Raw genomic sequence first — 21,548 nt, forward strand, 5'->3', positions numbered from 1 at the left:
GGTAAGTTCCGTAATACTTAGCCAATTAATACAAATACACAGGCAGAGGCACGATAAACAAGTTTCCTAAATATCTAATTTGAACACAAAACCAAATAATCTATTCTTACAATAAATTAAAAAACTTCGTGTAAATTGGCATCTTGAATCATTAGCAATACGGTAAAATCACTTTTTTTTAAATACATGTTGATGAAAATAGATTAAAATTCGTAAGATAGTAAGGAGTTCTTAAAACAATGATTATTACATATTGAGTGTCAAAATATTGAATCTCAGCACAACGAGTGTGTAATTAATTTGATGAAGTATACCTTGTATGTTTAGTGCCTGAATATTAAATAGCATACAGAATATATAGAGTCATTATTATTCAACTCACGAGAATGAGTAAGTTTTATTGTTTCTGGATGGTTACGTGTGCATATTTTAACGAAAATATTATTTATTTGCATTAAAAAGCAGTTTCGGGTAAATTTCGTTGTTTATTATTTTAAATCAGTTCAGACATTGTGTTTTCTCTCTTTATATCAATAAGTGTATCAATAGACCTGGTACTTCATCTGTAATACCCCTACTTTCTTCTATACTGTTACATCAATCCACTCCATACAGAAATGTGAAAAAGGAAACTGTTTTCTAAAAGATTGACACTTTCTTATTAGCCGATTTACTTTGCTTATCCAGGCACTTTTCAATAATTTAATACTTTTAAAAATGTTGAAGGCCCACTTATTTAAACATTTTCAAAACTACGTATGGGAAATGAAATGAACAATACAGATTCAGATTCTCTTTTATTATCTAATATAATGGAAATTACAGTGCTCATATCTTGGCTTGTAAATGTAATGGGAAAAAGGAACATATACACATTCTTAAAATTTAAAACACAGTTTTTTTAAATATCATAATTATTTTAAAATGTGTAAATAATAAGTGAAATCAGTGCAAAGATTATACCGGGTAGTCATTATAGTCCATGATTAAGAGATTAGCATTATTTTCGCACCCGGTATATGTTGAGACCTCTTTAATTATTTAATTACGAGAAGAAACTTTCAGATCGATATCAGCCTACGGATATTTCAGATAATGGCATCAACGCCCACTGGTACAGTCAGTTGTTGAATAATAACTACAAAGCGTGTAATGTATTGTCAAAATAACAAACTGATTCTCATACGGTGTCATGTCTAATAACAAAACACTGCTTTATGCAAATGAGGTAACATGTCCATCTATTAACGCGTGTCAGTGTTACAAGTCAAACACCTGTATTATTACTAGTATTAACTTAGGCTAACCTAACCCTCTATATAATCTCTTACTATTTAAAGTGAGTTTTGCAGAAAAGCGTTTACAACGTTTGAAAAAAGTGGCAATCTCAGGAAGCACAAACAGTAACCAATATGAGAGAAAAGTTGGACGGTCAGCAGACAATATATTCCGTGTCACTTATAGGCATGATCCCGTTCGAGACGCGGGTATAAAATTGCTAGGCCAGATTAAAAAAAGTCTTAAACCTATGTGAGATTAGGGTCTTAACTATTTTAGGAGGCACAGAGTAGCTGACATAAAACTAGAATTATTTTATTCTTTAATAAGGGTGATCTTACTTTTCGAGAAGCATGGACAATACACCTTTCTGATGTAATTGTAATTCAGGACAGGTTAAATAGTTAGCTTACAAGTATTGCTAATAACGATGAACTTTTCTGACCATTTAATAATAATATCATCAACATTTCAGACAAAATATTAGGTTTTAATACTAGCTAAAACAAAGCAAACGCATGCTTATATATGAAAGTGGAACAGGTTAGGTAAACTTGATGAAGTCTAGAGAGTGATCACTTGTAAAGGTTGAAATTGAACATGCCTTTGAGCTTAAAGACTTGAATTCAAGCAAAGGAAATGAAGCTTTTCTATTATCATGTGTGCTGTAATGTTAAAAGATGAGACTCCAATAGATCGTTCGAATCTTTGAATCACAACATCTATGCCCTTTAAAATGTTTAAGAAAGATTGTCTTACAGTTAGGGCTTGCTCGCTAAAAGTGCCACTTGAAAATTCTTCGGAGTTTCTATTTAAAAAAAAATTAATCATGAAGTATCATAATAGTTATTAATTTTCACCAAAAATGAGTCGAAAAAAAATGATTTAACTGAAATACAGACGTTTTTTGGTTCAAAAAATATCTTTGACTTCCAGTTAAAGTTTTCTATCAAAACATATCTCATAATGCAACGCGCTTGTTTGGCTACTCTGTATGCATAATCATACAACTTCCTCACGATCTTTGTGAGAACACCTTCTCATCCGTGACGAGTTGTAAACAATCCTAATTAATCAATGTTGGTGAAAACCAATCATCAAAATCTGATTGAGGGCCTTATACTAGTCAACCAGTTTTTTCAGCACTTGTTGTTTCTATCTGTTTGGGGCTTGCTCGCTATAGGCTACAATTGCCAATTATTTATTCATTCGACGTTTCCTCCTGAGTTTAGACCTCTTCAATTTTTAAAAATAAATTCAATCGGAGTATATGTTTTTATTAATTTATTTTCTATATTGAGAGATACTTAGAGATAAATATTGATTTGATCTTACAACATTCTGTGTAAATATTAATAATATCGCATAGGCCTACATGTACTGTTGTGACACACGTGCACACTTTGAATCTCCCACAAGCAAGTTTCATATATCTGGTTAAGGGTTTTATCCTCAACCAGTTTTTCCGCATGTGTTGTTCGTTTCTTTTTGTAAACGTTTTATTACATCTAGGTCAGTGTTTTGTATAATATGTTCAATTACTTTTACAAACAAAACTGTCAGTGATTAAAACCTTCAATATGTTAAGGCTACGCATGGTTTCCACTATAGGAAAGAAACGTGAATTGACCAATCCAAATCTATGGATTATTCAAAATGTCGCATGTGATTGGTCAATTCGATTGCATTGTATCCCAATCAACATTTAATGGATTTTACGTAAATTTTGTCATAATATTTTATACATTATTATATTGATTTTTAACATTTTTAGTGAATAATTATATACAAAAAATATTTTATTGGATTTGGTAAACATTAATATATTGATCTTTGTAGTAAATCACACATATAGTCGTATAGAGAACAAGATAATTTTGTGTTTGTGGCTAAGGTAAAAATGAAAATGAAGTTTCAACAGAATAGTTGCATCATGTTAAAATACAATATTGAACCAGAAGCGCATTGAGAGCCTGCTTATATGCGCTATATAAGAACAGACTATTATTATTATTATTTATCAAATTAACAAAGTGTTCCATTAAAAGTCTTTTCCATTAGGGTTTGGCGGTGGTGGTAAAAATATGTTGCTTTTTGTTTGTTTTACAGAAAAATGTCCACATAGAGTGTCCCGAACAAGGGTTCTATACTGTTATTAAATATAGGTAAAGACAGACTATATTTAAAGAAGGTGACCAACATATTTCATTTTTTTTTCTAGTTATGTGATAGTTTGGAACCACGGATATCAAGATATAGAAATGGTAGAAGGCACTGCTACAGCAAAAGTTAAAGGAATATCTTTTACAAATATTACAAATGCTCCAGATTTAGCGATACCAATAGAGAAAACGGAACCATACAACCGAGTTTGGGATGTTTCTGATTATGTAATACCTCCACAGGTAATCGCAGCCTTTATTTGGTTTATATAGTATAGACATAGAGATTCTAATATAGATAATTATACAATTTAATTGGATACATTTAAGTTTAGCTATAGCATTGTTTGTCTATTTTTTATATTGTACCAAAGCCTTCTATTGGGTACATTCACCTTACAAAAGTAGTAATAGGCCAAAATACAGAACAAACTATGGAATTAAGAAACCATTGAAATTAATATTGAGGTTGTATTTTTGGGCGATAACTGACAAAATATAAATAATTTGAGTTAATGACGATTTACTCTTACATCCTAACAAAGGAACCGTTCAAAAGTTTAATGTCAGATCCCATTATTTCTATATTCGCACGAGAAGTAGAATTTCTTTTATACAAAATACAAACTATAGGCCTAAGCTGTGTTTTAGTGATAAAATAGTTTGGTTTTAGATTGGGGTCCCCTTGATTGTCAGCATATGCTGTTTAGGGTTACCCTCACTAAATAAGGTTTAATAATAATAAAAAAATAATAGAAAATTATAAAATAATCAAAGACATAGCGATTCTTTGCAGTAGAAACAGAATAATGTAGGCTATCCTATTTTACCTGCAACGCTTTCCATGTATAAAATCATAACAAAAGGTAAAGTGACACTATATCTAATATTATAACACTAACTTTTAAAATAAAGACTAAAATCTACTAAAATAGCCATTGAATATGGATTATTCGTTATTCATCGCAATGTGAATAATTCATTTATTGTTTGCAACGAACATGCATCATTTTCTGACTTGTGAATTTTAAATTTAACTTTTTGACAAATGACATATTTGCTGATGCAAGTTGCGTATAACTTTATTGCATATCTAAACATCACTAAGCAACTCATAAATTTACATAAATCTTAACAGCATCTGACCATTAGGTTCCACAATCTCCTAAGTTTCTAAAAACATGGAAAGGCGCACATTATGCTTGATTAATCACAAGCAGTAAAAAGCCTACACTCTAGTTGATCTACGCTTCATGATTTCAAATAAAGTCACGTAAAGTTCCTTCAAACGTTTCTAAAACGTTCGTCACTTGTTCATATTAGCCGAAAGTGTACATATATAACTGTAAAATATTACTTCATATTGGATATGTAGTCTGCAAATTATTTGGCGCCATTCTGACATGTAATATTAGTCCTTTTACTTCCCCCTAAGTTAACAAAACGAACCACTTATGTTTTGAGGGATTAGTTCACCGGAATAACCAAGACGAAACTATTATTAATGACGAAAAGAAGTAGGAGAATTTCATTTTCTGAAATCACCGATTGCAAAAAAGTGACATTTAATACAATCGAATACGTGTACAAAGCGATGATTTAATAATAAAAAAAAAACTATAAAGGATATTCTAATTGATTTTTTTTAAAGGATGTAAAGTTATTTAAAAAATGCGTATCGTTCCTTGATTAAAACGACTCTCCTAGTAAATCGTCTTTGTGGTTTCAATTCTAAAGAGCTTATATGTTTTGTATTGCACTGATGATTATTAACAGTAATCTACTTTGATTTCAGTAAAAGCAGGTTTAAAACATTTTTGAAAAAGACAATCCGGTTTGGTATACATTAGAAAATGACTACTTTCCCTTTTGCATGTTAACAAATACCGTTATAACCAAATACAGTATTTTACATGTTTAAAGAGTATTATATTGTTCTTTTAATGTACAACTCATTATAATTATTTTCTTGTTTATATACCGTACTGATTTTAAGAGTGTCGGTGGTTTTTTAATAATGTATTTACTGTTTTATAGGCGGAAGGTTAGGAATACCATTAAACAAATGTTGATATTATTCTGATTGTTATTGTTGTTTTTACTAGTCACGCTATTATATTTGTTACCACCTGTTGAAATGCACAGACACACTTTAAATAGTTACTTATATTTGTGTATCTGTTTGTATAAAAAAATGTTTTCTTAAAAGCATAATCACATCAATTATAAGGCTTGTTTTATTTCAATTCAGCACAATAACTTACAAAAGTATCACTTTTTCAAAAGAAAAAACTCAATTGCACGAATTATTTATTGTTATTAAAATTTGTTGACGAAATTTCTTATAATTCTACTATTTTATTACCTGATCGCAAGCACGAATATCTGTTTGTAGCCAAAACTAAATTTACTGAAGGTGCTTTTCTTATTCTCGATTGAAGAAAGTAATTTTCAAATTGGACAGAGTGTTGCATAATTCAAGAGCGATTTGCATCTGAAACCAACTTGATTTATGGATTCCTAAAATGTGACAATTAGAAGCGACATAAATGAATAACTGTAAAACCTAGATGCGTCGACAATCTGTTATGTGTCTCTGGCCGACTCATAAAAAAACTATATAGCCCATGTCGTGTATTATACTAACTAAAATTTGATTGTTGAAGGAGTGCGTTCAAATCTCTGCGAGCAATTAAGCCAATATTAAGCAATATTTCAAAAATATTTTCCTCTTTTCTTACATTTTGTACAACAGAATGATGACACTGCGGTTTGTCTGACGCCAAACAAATGAAACAATTGTCAAAATCTAACTGCACACTGAAACCTTTTATGAATAAACTACATCAAATAAACGTTAAATTTAATCATAAAATACCGGGCCTAGACAATTTGTCTGGAGAAACCTCTTGGATGTATCTGTACCCTTCTAAGTTAACCGAACACGCGACTATATACATATACTAACCTAGTATGCAAATTAGATGCAAATTGTACTCAACATGCACCAAAGAATATTATTCATGGAATATATTACGAAAATAAAATTATTAAAAATAATCAATAGGCTACTATCAGAAATAAACGTGTTTCTTCTTCTTTTTCTTCTTATTACTATTATTCGTATACTATCTTTAATTGCACTTGTATTACGTAATGAATGCTATGTCGTCGTGTCGAAATCAACTAATAACAGATACGGGTAGTATATAACACTAAGTAAACGTCTTATGTTCTTTATGCATTCTTGTTCCAGCAGCAAACTGATGCTTTCTTCATTATGAGTAACATGGTCATCACACCAGATCAAACACAAACATTCTGCGGTGATGTAAGTATAACGAGTCAAACAATATGGTGCTTCCGACATTGCGACCGTCGGGGCCTACGATTCAGTGACGTTACTGGGATTTCTGTTCAATATGCGGCATTTTGGGCCAAGCTTACCCAGGACCACCCGGACCTACGCACATTGCCTCTACAATGACGTCATTTACAGGTCTTGACCGTCGCAAAACCGGAGGCTCCGTAGGTAAAACTTAACTGACTTCATTGAAGTCATTTTTTGGTTCACATATTTTATGCTGACGGAGCTTAACAATACTGGTATGACGTTGATTATATTCTCCATCATACACTGATAATTCACCTAAAGCGGAAGACTTTGCAGGTAAAAACACCAGATCGTATCAAAATGCAGAGGTATGTAGGCCATTAAATTATCTATAAACTACTACAAAATGCTAACATACGGTATCCTGTTGCTTATAAGTTGGTCCAGATACTGTGTTCTTGGTAGATTTATGCATGGGATTAATATAGAATATTACTAATATGGAATAATTACGGAAATCGTTGAAAATATCGGTTTCAAAATATTTGTTTTTGTCCACACAATCAATATCATGTATATTATTATATATTATTATGTTAATTGTTTAAATCATGGATAAGTACGAATTTCTCCGTTTGTAATTAATTCTTAATTATCGAATTCAATGAAGATTAGGAAAATTTACCGAAATATAAGAACATTTACCGAATCAAAAGTGATATTTACCGAGATGTAAGGACATTTACCGAATAGCACACCGGAATTATTATTGGTAGTTCATCCTTCTAGTGATATTTACCGAATCACAAGTGACATTTACCGAATCACATGTAACATTTACCGAATCACAAGTGACATTTACTGAATCACATGTGATATTTACCGAATCACAATTGACATTTACCGAATCACAAGTGACATTTACCGAATCACAAGTGACATTTACCGAATCACATGTGACTTTTACCGAATCACATGTGACATTTCCCGAATAGCATACTGTGATTATTATTGGCAGTTCATCCTATCTTGTGCAACTTCTAGATTTTCCTAATGATAGCTTGATTTATCAAATAATAGAATAATTGACCACTTATAGGTGTTGAATTACATTTAATTACCAACAACCGACTGTGCTTGACACTCAAGATGGCTTCCATATTTAGAAATGATTCAGTCATGAAAGTTAGACATCTATATACTTTTATTTCAACACGCGGTCTATACTTTCACTCAGACTTAACATTGTAAGGCTTGAATGTATATCGTCATCAGCGGATGCCGTCAAAGCTTGGTTCCCACTAGAGACGCAACGCAAGCGAGTTGACCAATGACAAGCGACTGTTCGAATAATGCATTGCATGTGATTGGTCAAATCACTAAAGCGTGGTTCCCACTAGCGACGCAACACAAGGACGTAACGGCAACGCAAGTGAATTGACCAATCACAAGCGATGGCTTATTCGCTTGTGATTGCTAACTGTCTATAACTTCGCTTGTCATTAGTTAAAACGCTTGCGTTGCGTTTACGTCCTTGCGTTACGTTCTAGTGGAAACCAAGCTTTACGTTGCGTTACGTCCTTGCGTTGCGTCTCTAGTGAGAACCAAGATTTAAGCTTTAAGCTTGGTTCCCACACGCAACGCAAAGACGTAGACGCAACGCAAAGACGTAGACGCAACGCAAGCGAGTTGATCAATGAAAAACAACATTAGAGTAATCCATCGCGTTGCGTTCTAGTGGAAACCAATCATAATCATTACGTAACTAATGTAATTAATGTGAAAAATGTATTCACTTCTTCGGCATAATAACGTATCGTATCTGGTACACAATGCTTGGTTGCCACTAGGACGAACGTTAGGGCAACGCAAGCAAATTGACCAATGGCAATCGACAGTTCGGATAATCCATGTGTTTCGTTTATTTGCGTTGAGACCTATGTGGGAAACAAGCGTATGCTTTTGCCGTGGAACAGCCGAAATCGGTCAAAATTATATTACATCATAAATTCTCATAGATAAATCTAACTGGATGTAAAAAATAGTGTCTATAATTATGATATTGATTAAGTCCTGGATGCTAAGTACAAACAACATCAATAATGAATAAATCTCGGTATAAACATTTATCTTCCAGAAAAAAATCCTTACAAGCAAGGAAATATTCAACTATTATTATCTATTTATTCTAATATTAGGCCAACATATTATCGTTTAGATTTTAACTAATTTATCGTATTTTTAACCTATGGGTTATGCCATTTCTAAAGTTATGTTTTACTACGTTCCCTTCCGAATTAATTGTATAAACGTTTAACTAAAAGTATTATATTATTTAGTATATTTTTTATATTATTTTAAAAGTACTTTTACTCTTTATTTTCTTTCTGAAACACACATTTCTCTCTATAATTACCTCACGGCATTGATCCAAAAATGAAACAATTCACAACTGTTAATTTCTAAACAAAAATACACAAGCGTGTAATAGTTGAATCATGGACATTGTTTGCCTCCATTAATTTATCTATTAAGGTATAACAACAGCAGTAAGCTGAAACGGTTCGCAAATAACAAAGAAGAAATACAACTGAATTTACATATTTGCGAATTACCAGATTTGTTCTAAGTAAGCGGTTGTGAATTTCCTTTACCTTTCAGTACAGAATCTGCAAGAATCCAGCCTCGTGCATTTTTGCGATCATTTAAAATATTTAAAAATGTCTATCAGACTTATATCATATCTCTACATTTTGAATAAAGGATAAAAATAAAGAATATGTAAAAGCCAACCTACATATTTATAGTTGAAACAGAATGCGAATATGGATATAGAACATTTGTTCGTTGAATTTGCCCGTTAGACATATACTTGTGTGGCTTATGAGCCATAACATCATGCTGAATATGAAAAGAAATTTAATGAAATATATTACTTTACTAATCCTAGTAAATATTTATTTTCTATTACGTGAAGCTAGACTATGTAGAGATAATAAATCTATCAACAGCTTAGAGCCTTCTCAATTTTGCATGTGATGACATTTATTCAACCCTTGCATGTAAATTATCGATTGTGAAGATTGCATACTAATTGAATATTAGGCCTATATTAAAACAGATTATATTAAAGGTTATGAATCAAATGATGAGAACACTAAAAGTAAAACGACAGATAAATTAAGTAAAAATAAGACACAAACAATTTACGAAAAAAAAAATCACTATCGTCAACAAAATGTTTTTCCCTTGGTTTTGTTTCAGAAAAAAAAATACGGTTGTTTGTTTTATAGTTGATACATCACATTAACAATGGTTTTACCTTTTAGTAAACTTCGTAAATGTTTTGTATTAGTATTAATTTACAGTAATCGCCTTATAAACCATTGGTACCAAAATGGTAGTACTAATAAGTACGATAACAGAATAATAACTAACGTTTACGTAGATGATTTTGACATTTGAGACGTTGATCGATATCCGACGGCTCATAAGCCTTGATTGTGCCCGTACGTCGAGCTATTGACAAGTACGCTTACTATAAATTGCAATATATTGCCATCAAAGGTACTTTCCAGATATAATCAAGGAACTTTAATCTCTAGCGAGTCAATACAACACCATGCCTTCACACGTCAATATTACTACTTTGTCAAACAGTTAGAAATCTAAAGCAGGTACTCTTACCTGTAATAATCAATATGATAACTGAATGACCTACGCTTTCATGCGTTACAATATCAGACGTAAAGTTAGCGATCGTGAGATATTCGACAGATTTAAAGCGTCAACTCATCACACTACGTCACAAAGATGTCTACAATAACGCATGTGCAACTTCGCGGAATATGGTTTTGTAAGTGATGGATGTCGAGATATGCGACAGATTTAAATTGTCATCACAGACGTCACAAAGATGTCTGCGATGACAACTCATGTGCATTTTTGTGGAAATACGCATGGTACAGTATACCGCGCGTATATAGCCACTTCAATCCAAACTGCGTCTTTAGGGCAATTTGAAACGGAGTATCATAAATCACATGTCAATTTACTGTGATAACGAATGTGCAGCTATGTAGAATACTGTTCGGTAAGTATACGTGAAGCGAGTAGACAGCCATTTCAGTTCAACCTGCGTCTTTAGTGCAGTTTGAAACGGAGCAATTTAGTATCATAAATCACATGTCAATGTACTGTGACAATGCATGTCATGCTATGCGGGATACGCTAAAAAAATGATAAAGTGTTGGAAATCGTGCGTATACAACCATTTCATGAACTCGCGGACGATTGTCTTAAGTTTTATTTGAAAACCGAGTAGGTTACTTTAGTATTAAGCTATAATGTAAAAATATATAAATAAAAGAAAAACAATGCCACTAAAAAAGAAATCTTAAATAACGTACAATACAAAGTCGATGTAATATAGGTCGAACGAAAAAAGTTCAATTTTTGAAGACGATGGAATTACACACAATTTCTAAAATAACTTATTCTTCTAAGATTATTATTTGAGAAAACATACATTTGATACCTTTTGAAACTATTCTTTTGTAAAGTAAAACAAAAGCAAATATGCAAAATACGGATTCAATTCTTTTGTAAAAGAAAGATATGAATATGCAGAACACTGATTACGATTTACTGTCATAATCAATAAACGTCAGAGCCAGCCATCATTGTGAGTTATCAACGTCATCATAATCATTATTATATCAATTATCATTCGTTATTAAAAGTATATTACGATATTAAAAATAGAAATCAGTATTACAGTTATTTTAAGCATTTATATATTATAATTACGAAAGAGAAATAATTATCAAATGTCACTTAATATTGAGTGAAATCCTATTAAACGTAAGGAGAACAGTTATTCGTAATATATTGGCAGAATTGATTAAAAACAACTGACAGAGAACGTAAACCGAGACAAAATAAAGGAAATTGACATTCGCGTTACGCCAGGGGGCGCTTTAGTACGTTATGAGAAATATGATATATAGGCCTGACGAGTATTTCCCTTCGGGGATTCGTGATCCTGGATGGTATATTCTCTACCTAGCCCATCTTCGCCCCGGGGTATTGGCGTCATGGGATCCTAATACAAGAAACACGCTGATATTTTCTGCAAAGAAATTAGTGCACAGATATGTGTGTTTTACTCGTCTTTATCTCAACTCTTATGTGAAAAGTGTAATATAGATGGATAGATAGACACCTAGATGTAAGGGCACATATACTATCATTGTATTCTCTCAGTGTGTCTAATCATATTTTACATCGTTTTTACCTTACCAAGATACCGTACGATAAGGTACATTACATTGTGTGTTGAACTGACTACAACTAAATTAACTTACATCTACAGTTTTTTTTCAAATATTTCTCCATTGTGGAGCTAAAAAATTGCAATAACCCCAAAATGGTTCTATACTGGTTTTCTCCAGGACATTTGCCCACCCCCTCTAGACACGATAGAATTTTATTTCAGAAAGTATGCTTAATAAGTTAATGTAGTCATGTGAACGCATGCTCACATCTCACATTAAAGCTCTGTCCAAACTAGGACAAGATATGCCACCATGTATGGGCATATCGATTTCCTGGTCAAATGAACTGTGATATCCCGGACAAAGCCCAGAGCGTCAGTTTGTAAGATAATTACTAAATATTAATGATTATAATTACAATTTATAACGTTCGTTATGCTAATATATGTATTTCTAAGAACAACTGAAGGCGATTTCGGTTGGTAATTAAATACATAATCCTTCGTTCATTGAAAGGTGTAAATATGTTCTACTCATTCGGGAATATTGAAAGCTCTATACAATACCAAAACTATTATAATCATTTTGTAGGCTAAAATGAAAATATCGAATTATTATGAATCTTAATAGATTAGCACGTACCTTAAAGGATAAAAAAAAATATACACAGAGTAAAACCCTTATTAAGGGGACACCATTGAGCCCCATAGAGGAATTTCCCTTCATTTTTTCACCTTAATAGATGTCTCTCGAATAGGGGTGTCTCAAAATTTATATGAATAGGTTTTGTTTTAGTTCCAATTATAAACTTGTAAAATAGACGTTTTGATTAAACACCATGACTATCTCTTTAAGAAATGAGATGAGAAATTAATTTCAGTGGCTCAACGAAGTTTCCTTACTATAAAATATTCCCATAATAGGGATGTTCATTTTAAAGGGTGTCATATGAACAGGGTGTTTCAAAGGCGGGTTTCTACTATATAGGCATAATGTTGTCTGGTAAGGTTGAATTACAATTAGAAATGTATAGGTCTCTGTTTGGGTTGACATTATCTGGTTAAAAATGTGGTTACTAATTGGACCAGACTTTAATTGGACAGTTAATTAGGAGAGATGCATTCAATTTCACCGAGATTATACATTGAATGAAGAGCGTCAAACGACATAGGCCTACGCATATCGTGTCGAACTTTTTGCAGTATATATACTGTATTATAGTATAACCTTACTTTTTGGACCCCGACCCCATTCATGGACACTCTATTCAGTAAGGGACAAGACAAAGTGTCTAAAGTAGCCTTACTGTAATTCTGAATTTCAGTGAACTCGTGATAATAAAGACCTGATATTGTTACTTTAATGTTAAGCTTGGTTCCTACGATGGATGCAACGTAATTGGCCAAGCTGATCGACGTTGCGCTTGCGTCCTTGCGCTGCGTCCTAGTGAGAACCAAGCGTTACTGATGTAGCCTAGCTGTGTATTATAAGTGCATACATCAGCACGCGCGCATAATAAAGGCTGATACGCATGCGTAAACCTTTAAAAATCGTGTTGAGGAGCCATAACGTTTTTTAAACGTGCATTTTGGCGTGATATCTACTACAGCAGTGGAATGGAATGCTTCAAACGCAGCCTAGTCCATTTTTAATTACAATCAACCATTTAAAGTATGGAGGTATGAACCGTTTCAAATGCACAGAGACGAACTAGCTGTCGCTGAATACTCTCAAGCAATAAATTAATCATAGTCGGCCATTCCTTTGGAAAAAAAAATTGAGGCGGCGTGTCAGGATTACAAAACTGCATACTCAAACTGTAACTTATCAGCGCTCTAAAGCCATATTGAAAACGATAGACCTATTTAATGAATCGATATATTATCAGTTAAGTATAATAATATAAAAAATAATCAATATTTATAATCATTATTCATTAATATCATTATCATTCCGCGTTGACGACGCATTTCATAAAAAAAAAACTTATTAGTATAGATGATTTTTTTTTCAACAATTATTGTTCAATGTTCAATACAGTACCAAAAGAAGCAGGTGCTTATTAGTTTAAAAAACAAACAAATTAAAATAAAATATGTACATAATAATAACATGGTAAAATCACGGCCACGACCGTTGATTCCCCTTTACTACAGGTGTAGTACAGATATTAATTCAACAAAATCACTTTTCCAAGTATTTCAAGGCTAATTATTACAAATTTAGTTTGTAATATTTCTTCGAGACAACGTGATCCCAAAAGGGTCTGCTGTATTCGATTTATATGAACTATGTTGTTATATTAGACATACTCCTATCGTGTGTAAGTAATTTGGTTTTATCGCATACTAAGTAGTATTACTGTCACATTACGCTATTAATTCGACAAAATCACTTTTCTATAAACAATATAACCATGATTAAATTAAATTTTACACACATAATGTTTCTTTTCCACTGTGGTATAATTAGTTAATGGAGCAAAAAGATTCGAGTCGTATGTTTCGTAATGGTGGGGATAACCTGCGACTTGCAGCCTACTGAGCTGAATTGCGCACAGGTGTGGACGACACATACTGTACTACAACTTGCTACTCCCCTAACGGTCCCTTTATGTTGAGTGCTTCCATCAAACGGCGCCCGTTCGTCTGTTTACCACGACCGGGGTAACCCCTTACGCTTCCAATGTACTGGGTTCTTTTTTAAATGCACAGGAGCCAGATGTGTACATTGGACCTCTTCTTATCTGAGAAGACTTCTACTTCTACCACCAGAACAGTGGTCGAGGAGTGATTTGAACCTGTGCCGATTGTATAGTTATGGTTTGAGAGCCAGTGGCATGCGAGCCGATTGGCATGCACCCTGTGTCGGATACCCGGTGTCATAATAAATGTAATGCATTATCATAGTTGTTTCTGTTTTCAATAATAATCTGAAGATTCAGTGCTAAGTTATTATTTTGTATAATAATGCAAGCAAAATCCCGTCTTAATCCGGATAATATCTCCCAAAAGGATTAAACACTTCATAATATTATTAAAATGCGCTGTGGCTAAAGGTGTGTTTAACGCTCACATGCGTTCACATTATCGCCCACCTTAATCTGTTTTTCTATCAAATTTGGCTAGAAAGATATGAACAATTGTTTTTGACTTTACAAAATATGGATTAGTTCTCTTAATGAAAGGTCAGTAATCTTTTACTTTTGCCTTTTCAAAATAACATGACGTCACTTAAATGGAAATCCATCTTACCGGGGTATCTTCAACTGTATAGTTTTTCTTTATCGATATAAGCGCTGAATTTAATGAAGTACGCAGATTAACTCCTAGATGAAAAACAGAATACGGGCATGCGCACAAACGTATTGAAATAATGTTATATATTAATTGTAAAGTGAGGTTTGAAGTCTCCTAAAGAGGTTTCCATGTAGCCAGTAAGACGTACGTAAGAGATATTATCAATAGTTATCTATATGAAATTTAAGATAATCTCTTAGGCTCTTTACTTGATGAAACGATTTTTTAGGTTCCGTAATTACTAACTAAAATAAAGCGGATCACATCGAAGAGTTCACTGTGGAAAACAGAGGCCTACATTATTCTAAACATCCGCGTTTTGGCCTGGTTTCTATCAGTCCATCAGTTGCATTTGAATTGAAAAATAAAGATCAATTACAAACGTATTAATAATAATAATAATAATATTTATTGGTTACTCTCCTTTAAAACGGAGGAACACTCTCATAACAAGAGGTTCAACCAATACAAAATGTTTACAAAAAAAAAAGTCATATAGTTATTACATATAGTTATAGTTATATATATATATACATGTACAAAAAGTTAAAAATGGTTCACAATAACATAAAATCAAGCAGCACAAATTCTACTGACTTATTAACAGTAAAAAAGAAAGAGAAAAGAAAAAAATAAAATCATATTAAGGGGTAGAAATGTTTTTCAATATTTCATTCCTATGTGACATAGCTTTAATTAAAAATGATTTACTATTATTGTCAAAAATGGAGCAAATTGATTTATCTTGGTACAAGTTATATATGTCGTCTAGTAATAAGTGATGCTTAAATTCTGTTGAACCATTAATAAAAATGTCCCAATAATATTCATTAATTGTACATAAGTCACTTTTCAATTCATTAAAACAAGTATTTCTTATGGAGGATAAACTTACACAATAAACAAGAAATGATCAATTGTTTCTATTGAATTACTTTTGCAAATGAGACAATGGCCTGAGAAGGAATCTGACCATAATCGCTTTCTGCCTTCTAAGTCTAAGTTATTGGTTCGATCGTTTGTATTCGACGGAGCCATACATTGGTTTGGTTAATTAATTAAAGGATCGGTAGGCCTACAACTGCATGGCTTAAATTCAACAACAAACATTTTATTTCATCAAATGCCATACAAATAATACAGATGGGGACCAACCTAGAAGTAAACTTGTCTCAGTTAACATGGTTTAGCTAGGATGTGGACCAATTCTCCTCGCTAGCATGCACACACCAAAACCCGCTTTGTACCAAACAAATACATAGAATTGCCGTAGTAGTTTGTGGTAGTTAAACTAGGTCATGTAGGCAAAAGTGATCAATGCCAGGCAGAGCAGAATAGATATAGTCCAAGCCGGTGTTGAACATTTTAATGCCATATTGGCTGTTTCATGAGTGCCTCAATCTTCAGGCGCTAAATTTAACCTGAATGTACGTCTGATGTAATGCTAATTCGTATGTTTTTGGGTGCATCTCAACTTGGGTTGATGTTCATAATATTTGAATATAAGTACCATATTGTACATGGTCTGGTATGCGTTTGAAAACAAAATGTGTTAAAGTTTCTAAACTAAACTTAAAACTACGATTTCAACTGAGATATATTACATTCCAAATTTCTTCTTATTAGTTAAATGAAATTGAAAATACTATCCACTACTAAACAGTTTCAATTCGAAATGATCATTACAAGTAAATTGAAGAGTAAGACGTGTTTTCGATCGTTTCACGTTCAAAAGTAATTCCATACAATTCTTTAAATACCTGTTCCACATGTCTTTCATTTTCAAATTTGTAAACGTGTTCACTCAATTATAATTTGATTTATACCAATTTAATGTGTCTTTGATATAATGTGCAAGTTAAGCGAGTAAGCATTATGTAACGCTGTGCAGTGAATAAATGGTTGCAAAACAAGCAATAAATAATCGAATACTATTTGTCTGATCTGATCTCAGCATCGATTTGACAAGCTTACGATTATCAATACATTTCACATGTTTAAAAATTAACATGTTTAAAAATTGCACAAAAAGCAAGATTCATAAATACAATATTTTTGCAATATTTGTATATAGGCCTAACTGTGATGTTGGCTTAATCAAAATATATGAATTAAAATAAATGATTTTTTTTCAGAAATTTAAAATGAATAAGATGCATTGTTGTCTAAGTTTGTATTAACTAAAATCACAGCTTATAACAGATCGTTTAGTAATTTTGAAAAGAAATTAGAAATTTAAAATGTATTGCAAAGATTAATGTATTTATAAAATGATTTACTAACTTGGACATTTCTGTCTTAGTTGTTAAAGATGTTGGAGTAGAGCTACGTCCTGATTTCCATATTATTGTAAATTATAGCATGATGTCGAAATGCTGCAAAAGAAAAATCATAACATGATATAGATGTTAAACAATTAAAATCTCTTGTGACTTTAAATTTGTGATCTGTATTCTAGTTTACCTCCACCATTATGTAGTCGATCGCGTGTGTCTGTCTGTTAGTTAGCAGGATTACTCAAACAGATAGATATGTGGTAAAGGACCACTACATTACATTTTGGTGGAAGCAATCCGGACCAGGGTTCCAATTCTGGACCACTTTTTAGTATTATTTTCAGACCTGCTAGTGTTAAAAGATAGGAGACAATTTCCAAAAGTCTTAAAGTAATAAGGAAACTGAAATTGCATTTTCTCGAGAACTATTAGAGGCAAGGCAAGAGTTATAATTTGTGATTTGTAATTTCAAAACATAATTCGATTTACAAGTATAGTATAAAAAAAAAGACAGGTTTTTTTATACGAGTAATTAAAAAAAGACCTATTTCTTTTCAAATCAAACCGTTTGTTTTTGGGCATTGCTGTTCATTGTTAGTCAACTAAAACTATTGTTAGTTGAAAGGCTGGTTACATAACCATTACACCAAATTCGCATACACATGGTTGTAGTGAAATTATCACACACAGCATTAAAACACAACAATAACAAATAAATATAGGGCCTATATATTTTTTCCGGTGAAATCTTATGTAGGTAATGTTACAGTAGGCGGAGGTATGCACTCTCGGAGTGCCGTTCTAGTTTGAAATGCATTGTATAATGTCATTACGTTTTTTCTGTTCAGATACGTTTTTGTCATGTGGTGTACGATAACGAATAATTACGATAACGAAAAATTACGACAACTAAGAAACCATCAAAATATATTGACACGAGTTTTAGAAAGATTATACTGTAGCTTAGTATCAGTATCGGTACTGTATCACAACTGAATCATATGCCTAACCTAACCCTAATCTTAACATACTTTATACATGTGACTAAAATATTTCTATGAAACTGGACAAATATGAGGCCTATATATGTCCGACTTCTGTCGTAAACGACAATGTCAATTAGTCTTACATTCATCTGAATGATGACTAAGTAAAGACTGTTTAAAGCACCTTTGGCTGGACGTCCCAACATTGACCAAGGGCTTTTCTCGTCCAGTGCCCACCTTAACCAATACGTATGTGGCAGATACTAGATATAGGGGCTGCCATAAGAGTCGGCAGTGCTGATTTCAAATGCCTAATGGGACCCCAGCTCCATATACAGCACCCGGTATTCCCAGATGGTCTCCCATCCAGGCATTAGTTGGGCCCAACGTTGCTTAACTTCGGTGATCTGACAAGAACCGGTGATTCAACGTGGTACGCCTGGACAAATAAAGTCACGTGAAATCGGTTTTAGATATTCCTTAACAATTTAACTTCTATCTTACAGGTTCCAGGAAAAAAATCTAATTGTGATTCTGATGTAAATTGCACTGAAGGTTCAGCAGGAGCCGGGAACGGTAAGATGATAGTTTTTGCCTTTTGTGAATTTGATTACATTTAATTTTCAGTTTTACAGGTAAAATCAGTTTTCAAAACATCATAACAACCTTTTAGATAAAACAGTTAATCTTTAGCTTTTTTGTTAGCCTTATTTACTTTATACGCATACTACAATTTCCAAAACACTGTTGGTTTTTATTGTAGGTGATTTTACCGGAAAATGTGTAGTGTATGATAATAGAACAAATGAAACAACGTGCGAAGTATATTCGTGGTGTCCTGTAGAAGACGACAGCCTACCAAGGTTAGAATAAAGAAAATAATTGAAATTTACTAATTATCCATTGCAAAGTTTACTTCCAATATCAAACAAAGTAGCAAAACTTGTCTGACACTTTGGACGCTGCAATCACGTGACGGTCACGAGTTCACCATACCAGTTTGTCAGGAAGGCGCACGGCTTCTACAAACTTATTAAACAATTATAATATTTTCATAAAGTTTACTATGATACTGTTTTTACTATAGGACAAATAACCCCGTTATACCTGAAGCAGAATTTTTTACGGTGTTAATACGTAATAGTATCGCTTTTCCAAGATTCAATTTTAACAAGTAAGTATGTGTGTGATGGCGCTAGTTAATCTTCGTCATGCATGACTACATTTTAAGAATAATTACGTAATGCATAACGGTATTCAATAAAACATGAACGGTGATTCCCATTAGTTCAGTGCTGATATTGGTGGATCAGTAGCAGGTTATCGTATGAATAAGTTAAACTTTGTCCTAATTTTACTATAATGGTGAACAGCATATATTTTATGTACACAGCGTAATGGTCAGTGTCATGGTACAGAGATTATTATATTAGTTGTGACATTAATTTGAAGCTATTTTATTTCGCCGTACAGTATTGTTAAAAATTAATGTGGGTGTTTTTAACAATAAATACTGTTTACAATATATGTAAATGACAAAATATTCTTACTGGAGAGTTCAGATTCAATTGACATTTTAAGTGCTATTATTGAATTGAAGTCGACAAATGATCACTGACGAAGAAACCTTTGCAACTAAAACGTTATGTTTAAGCGAATTGAAGCAATCATTTTACGTCATTATATTCTTCCGTTTAAATGAAATTCAATTCGCAACGCACATGATTGAACCAATTACAAGCGATTAACCATCGCTTGTGATTGGTCAAATTATTAGAATGAAGTGAAGTAGCAGCTAAAAAAACTTAATAAAAAAATTTTTTTTATAGGAGAAATATTTTAGAAGAAAGATTTAATTGTAGATATGATCCAGTGAAAGATAGATTTTGTCCAATATTTGAAATTGGCACAATACTTAATATAACAGGACATTCTTTTAGTTCTGTCGCCCAAGAGGTAAGAACCTATTTTGACCATATTTAGGCATACCACTTCCACATTTAGGCATAGATCACTACCATAATGGGCACATCACATTTTTTTTGTCAAACTAGTTTGGTAGTGTACACAGTTCTTAACATTACAACTTTAAGAAGATATTTTAAAAGAAACAAATTGTTATTCCGAATACACTTAAAATAACCGAGCTACAGAGTACAAAATCCGAGACGGAACAAGCTTTACATTTTTAGTATATGAGTTTCAGCAGGTCCGCTTATTCAGAACAGCCGTTTATGGTACGATATGATTTCGACAAGCCTGCCCTATTGTATATCTCACCGCGAAAGAAAGCTCCATATAATTTATGCCATAATTAATCTCATGAATCATTCATGATTTCTGCTCGAGATTCAGAAGTCGAGTAAAACCAATTTCGTGCGCGGGAAAAAGTGCAGACGACACAGTTTTAATATCGCTAGACATGATACGGGTGGAGAGTTTACAAAAAAAAAATCGAATGTGTGCATTTGTGACATTTTCATTTGTATTGTCCAATTGAATATAACATTTTTAGATATTTCTTTCATTTTAAATATTAACAAAAATGATTTGATTTGAAAGAAATAAATGTTAATCTTAAATGAAGAACTTATTGTTACATTAGTGCTTTTTCGGCTGCTAAGCGTATTTTTGAAATATACCATTCGCTAGATTTTCAGAATGATGTATTACTGACAAAATGTCAAAATGTTTGACAGCAATATATTTAGGATTCGTCATTATAAGCTAGTTAAATCAACTGAATTGGTAAATAGTATAATACACAAATGCAGATTCGTCATTACAACTGGTCAATCATGATTAAACTACTATTACATCTAACACGATAGCAACGTTAGCCTTAAAGTTGGTTATATTACCTTAGGGACATTGTATAAGACAGTATATAATATGCCCTACATATCGCAGTCGATCAATTTCCAATCGCATTGCCAG

The 21,548-nt window shown here is 32.6% G+C and overlaps 1 protein-coding gene across 3 annotated transcripts in view; it reads left to right on the forward strand.

The window, feature by feature from the left end:
• Positions 1 to 21,548, forward strand: part of LOC140044697 (P2X purinoceptor 4-like) — a 46,360-nt gene that overhangs the window by 14,506 nt on the left and 10,306 nt on the right. For 2 of the 3 annotated variants that reach the window (XM_072089324.1, XM_072089326.1), the window contains exons 2-7: positions 3,500 to 3,683; positions 6,697 to 6,771; positions 19,118 to 19,187; positions 19,375 to 19,474; positions 19,699 to 19,785; positions 20,441 to 20,567. In XM_072089324.1, the coding sequence (XP_071945425.1) occupies positions 3,500 to 3,683; positions 6,697 to 6,771; positions 19,118 to 19,187; positions 19,375 to 19,474; positions 19,699 to 19,785; positions 20,441 to 20,567 (643 nt within the window). The remainder of the gene's footprint in view (positions 1 to 3,499; positions 3,684 to 6,696; positions 6,772 to 19,117; positions 19,188 to 19,374; positions 19,475 to 19,698; positions 19,786 to 20,440; positions 20,568 to 21,548) is intronic. The other variant, XM_072089325.1, reaches the window with a different exon arrangement.

Source organism: Antedon mediterranea, chromosome 3 (assembly GCF_964355755.1).
Source record: "Antedon mediterranea chromosome 3, ecAntMedi1.1, whole genome shotgun sequence".
NCBI lineage: Eukaryota > Metazoa > Echinodermata > Crinoidea > Comatulida > Antedonidae > Antedon > Antedon mediterranea.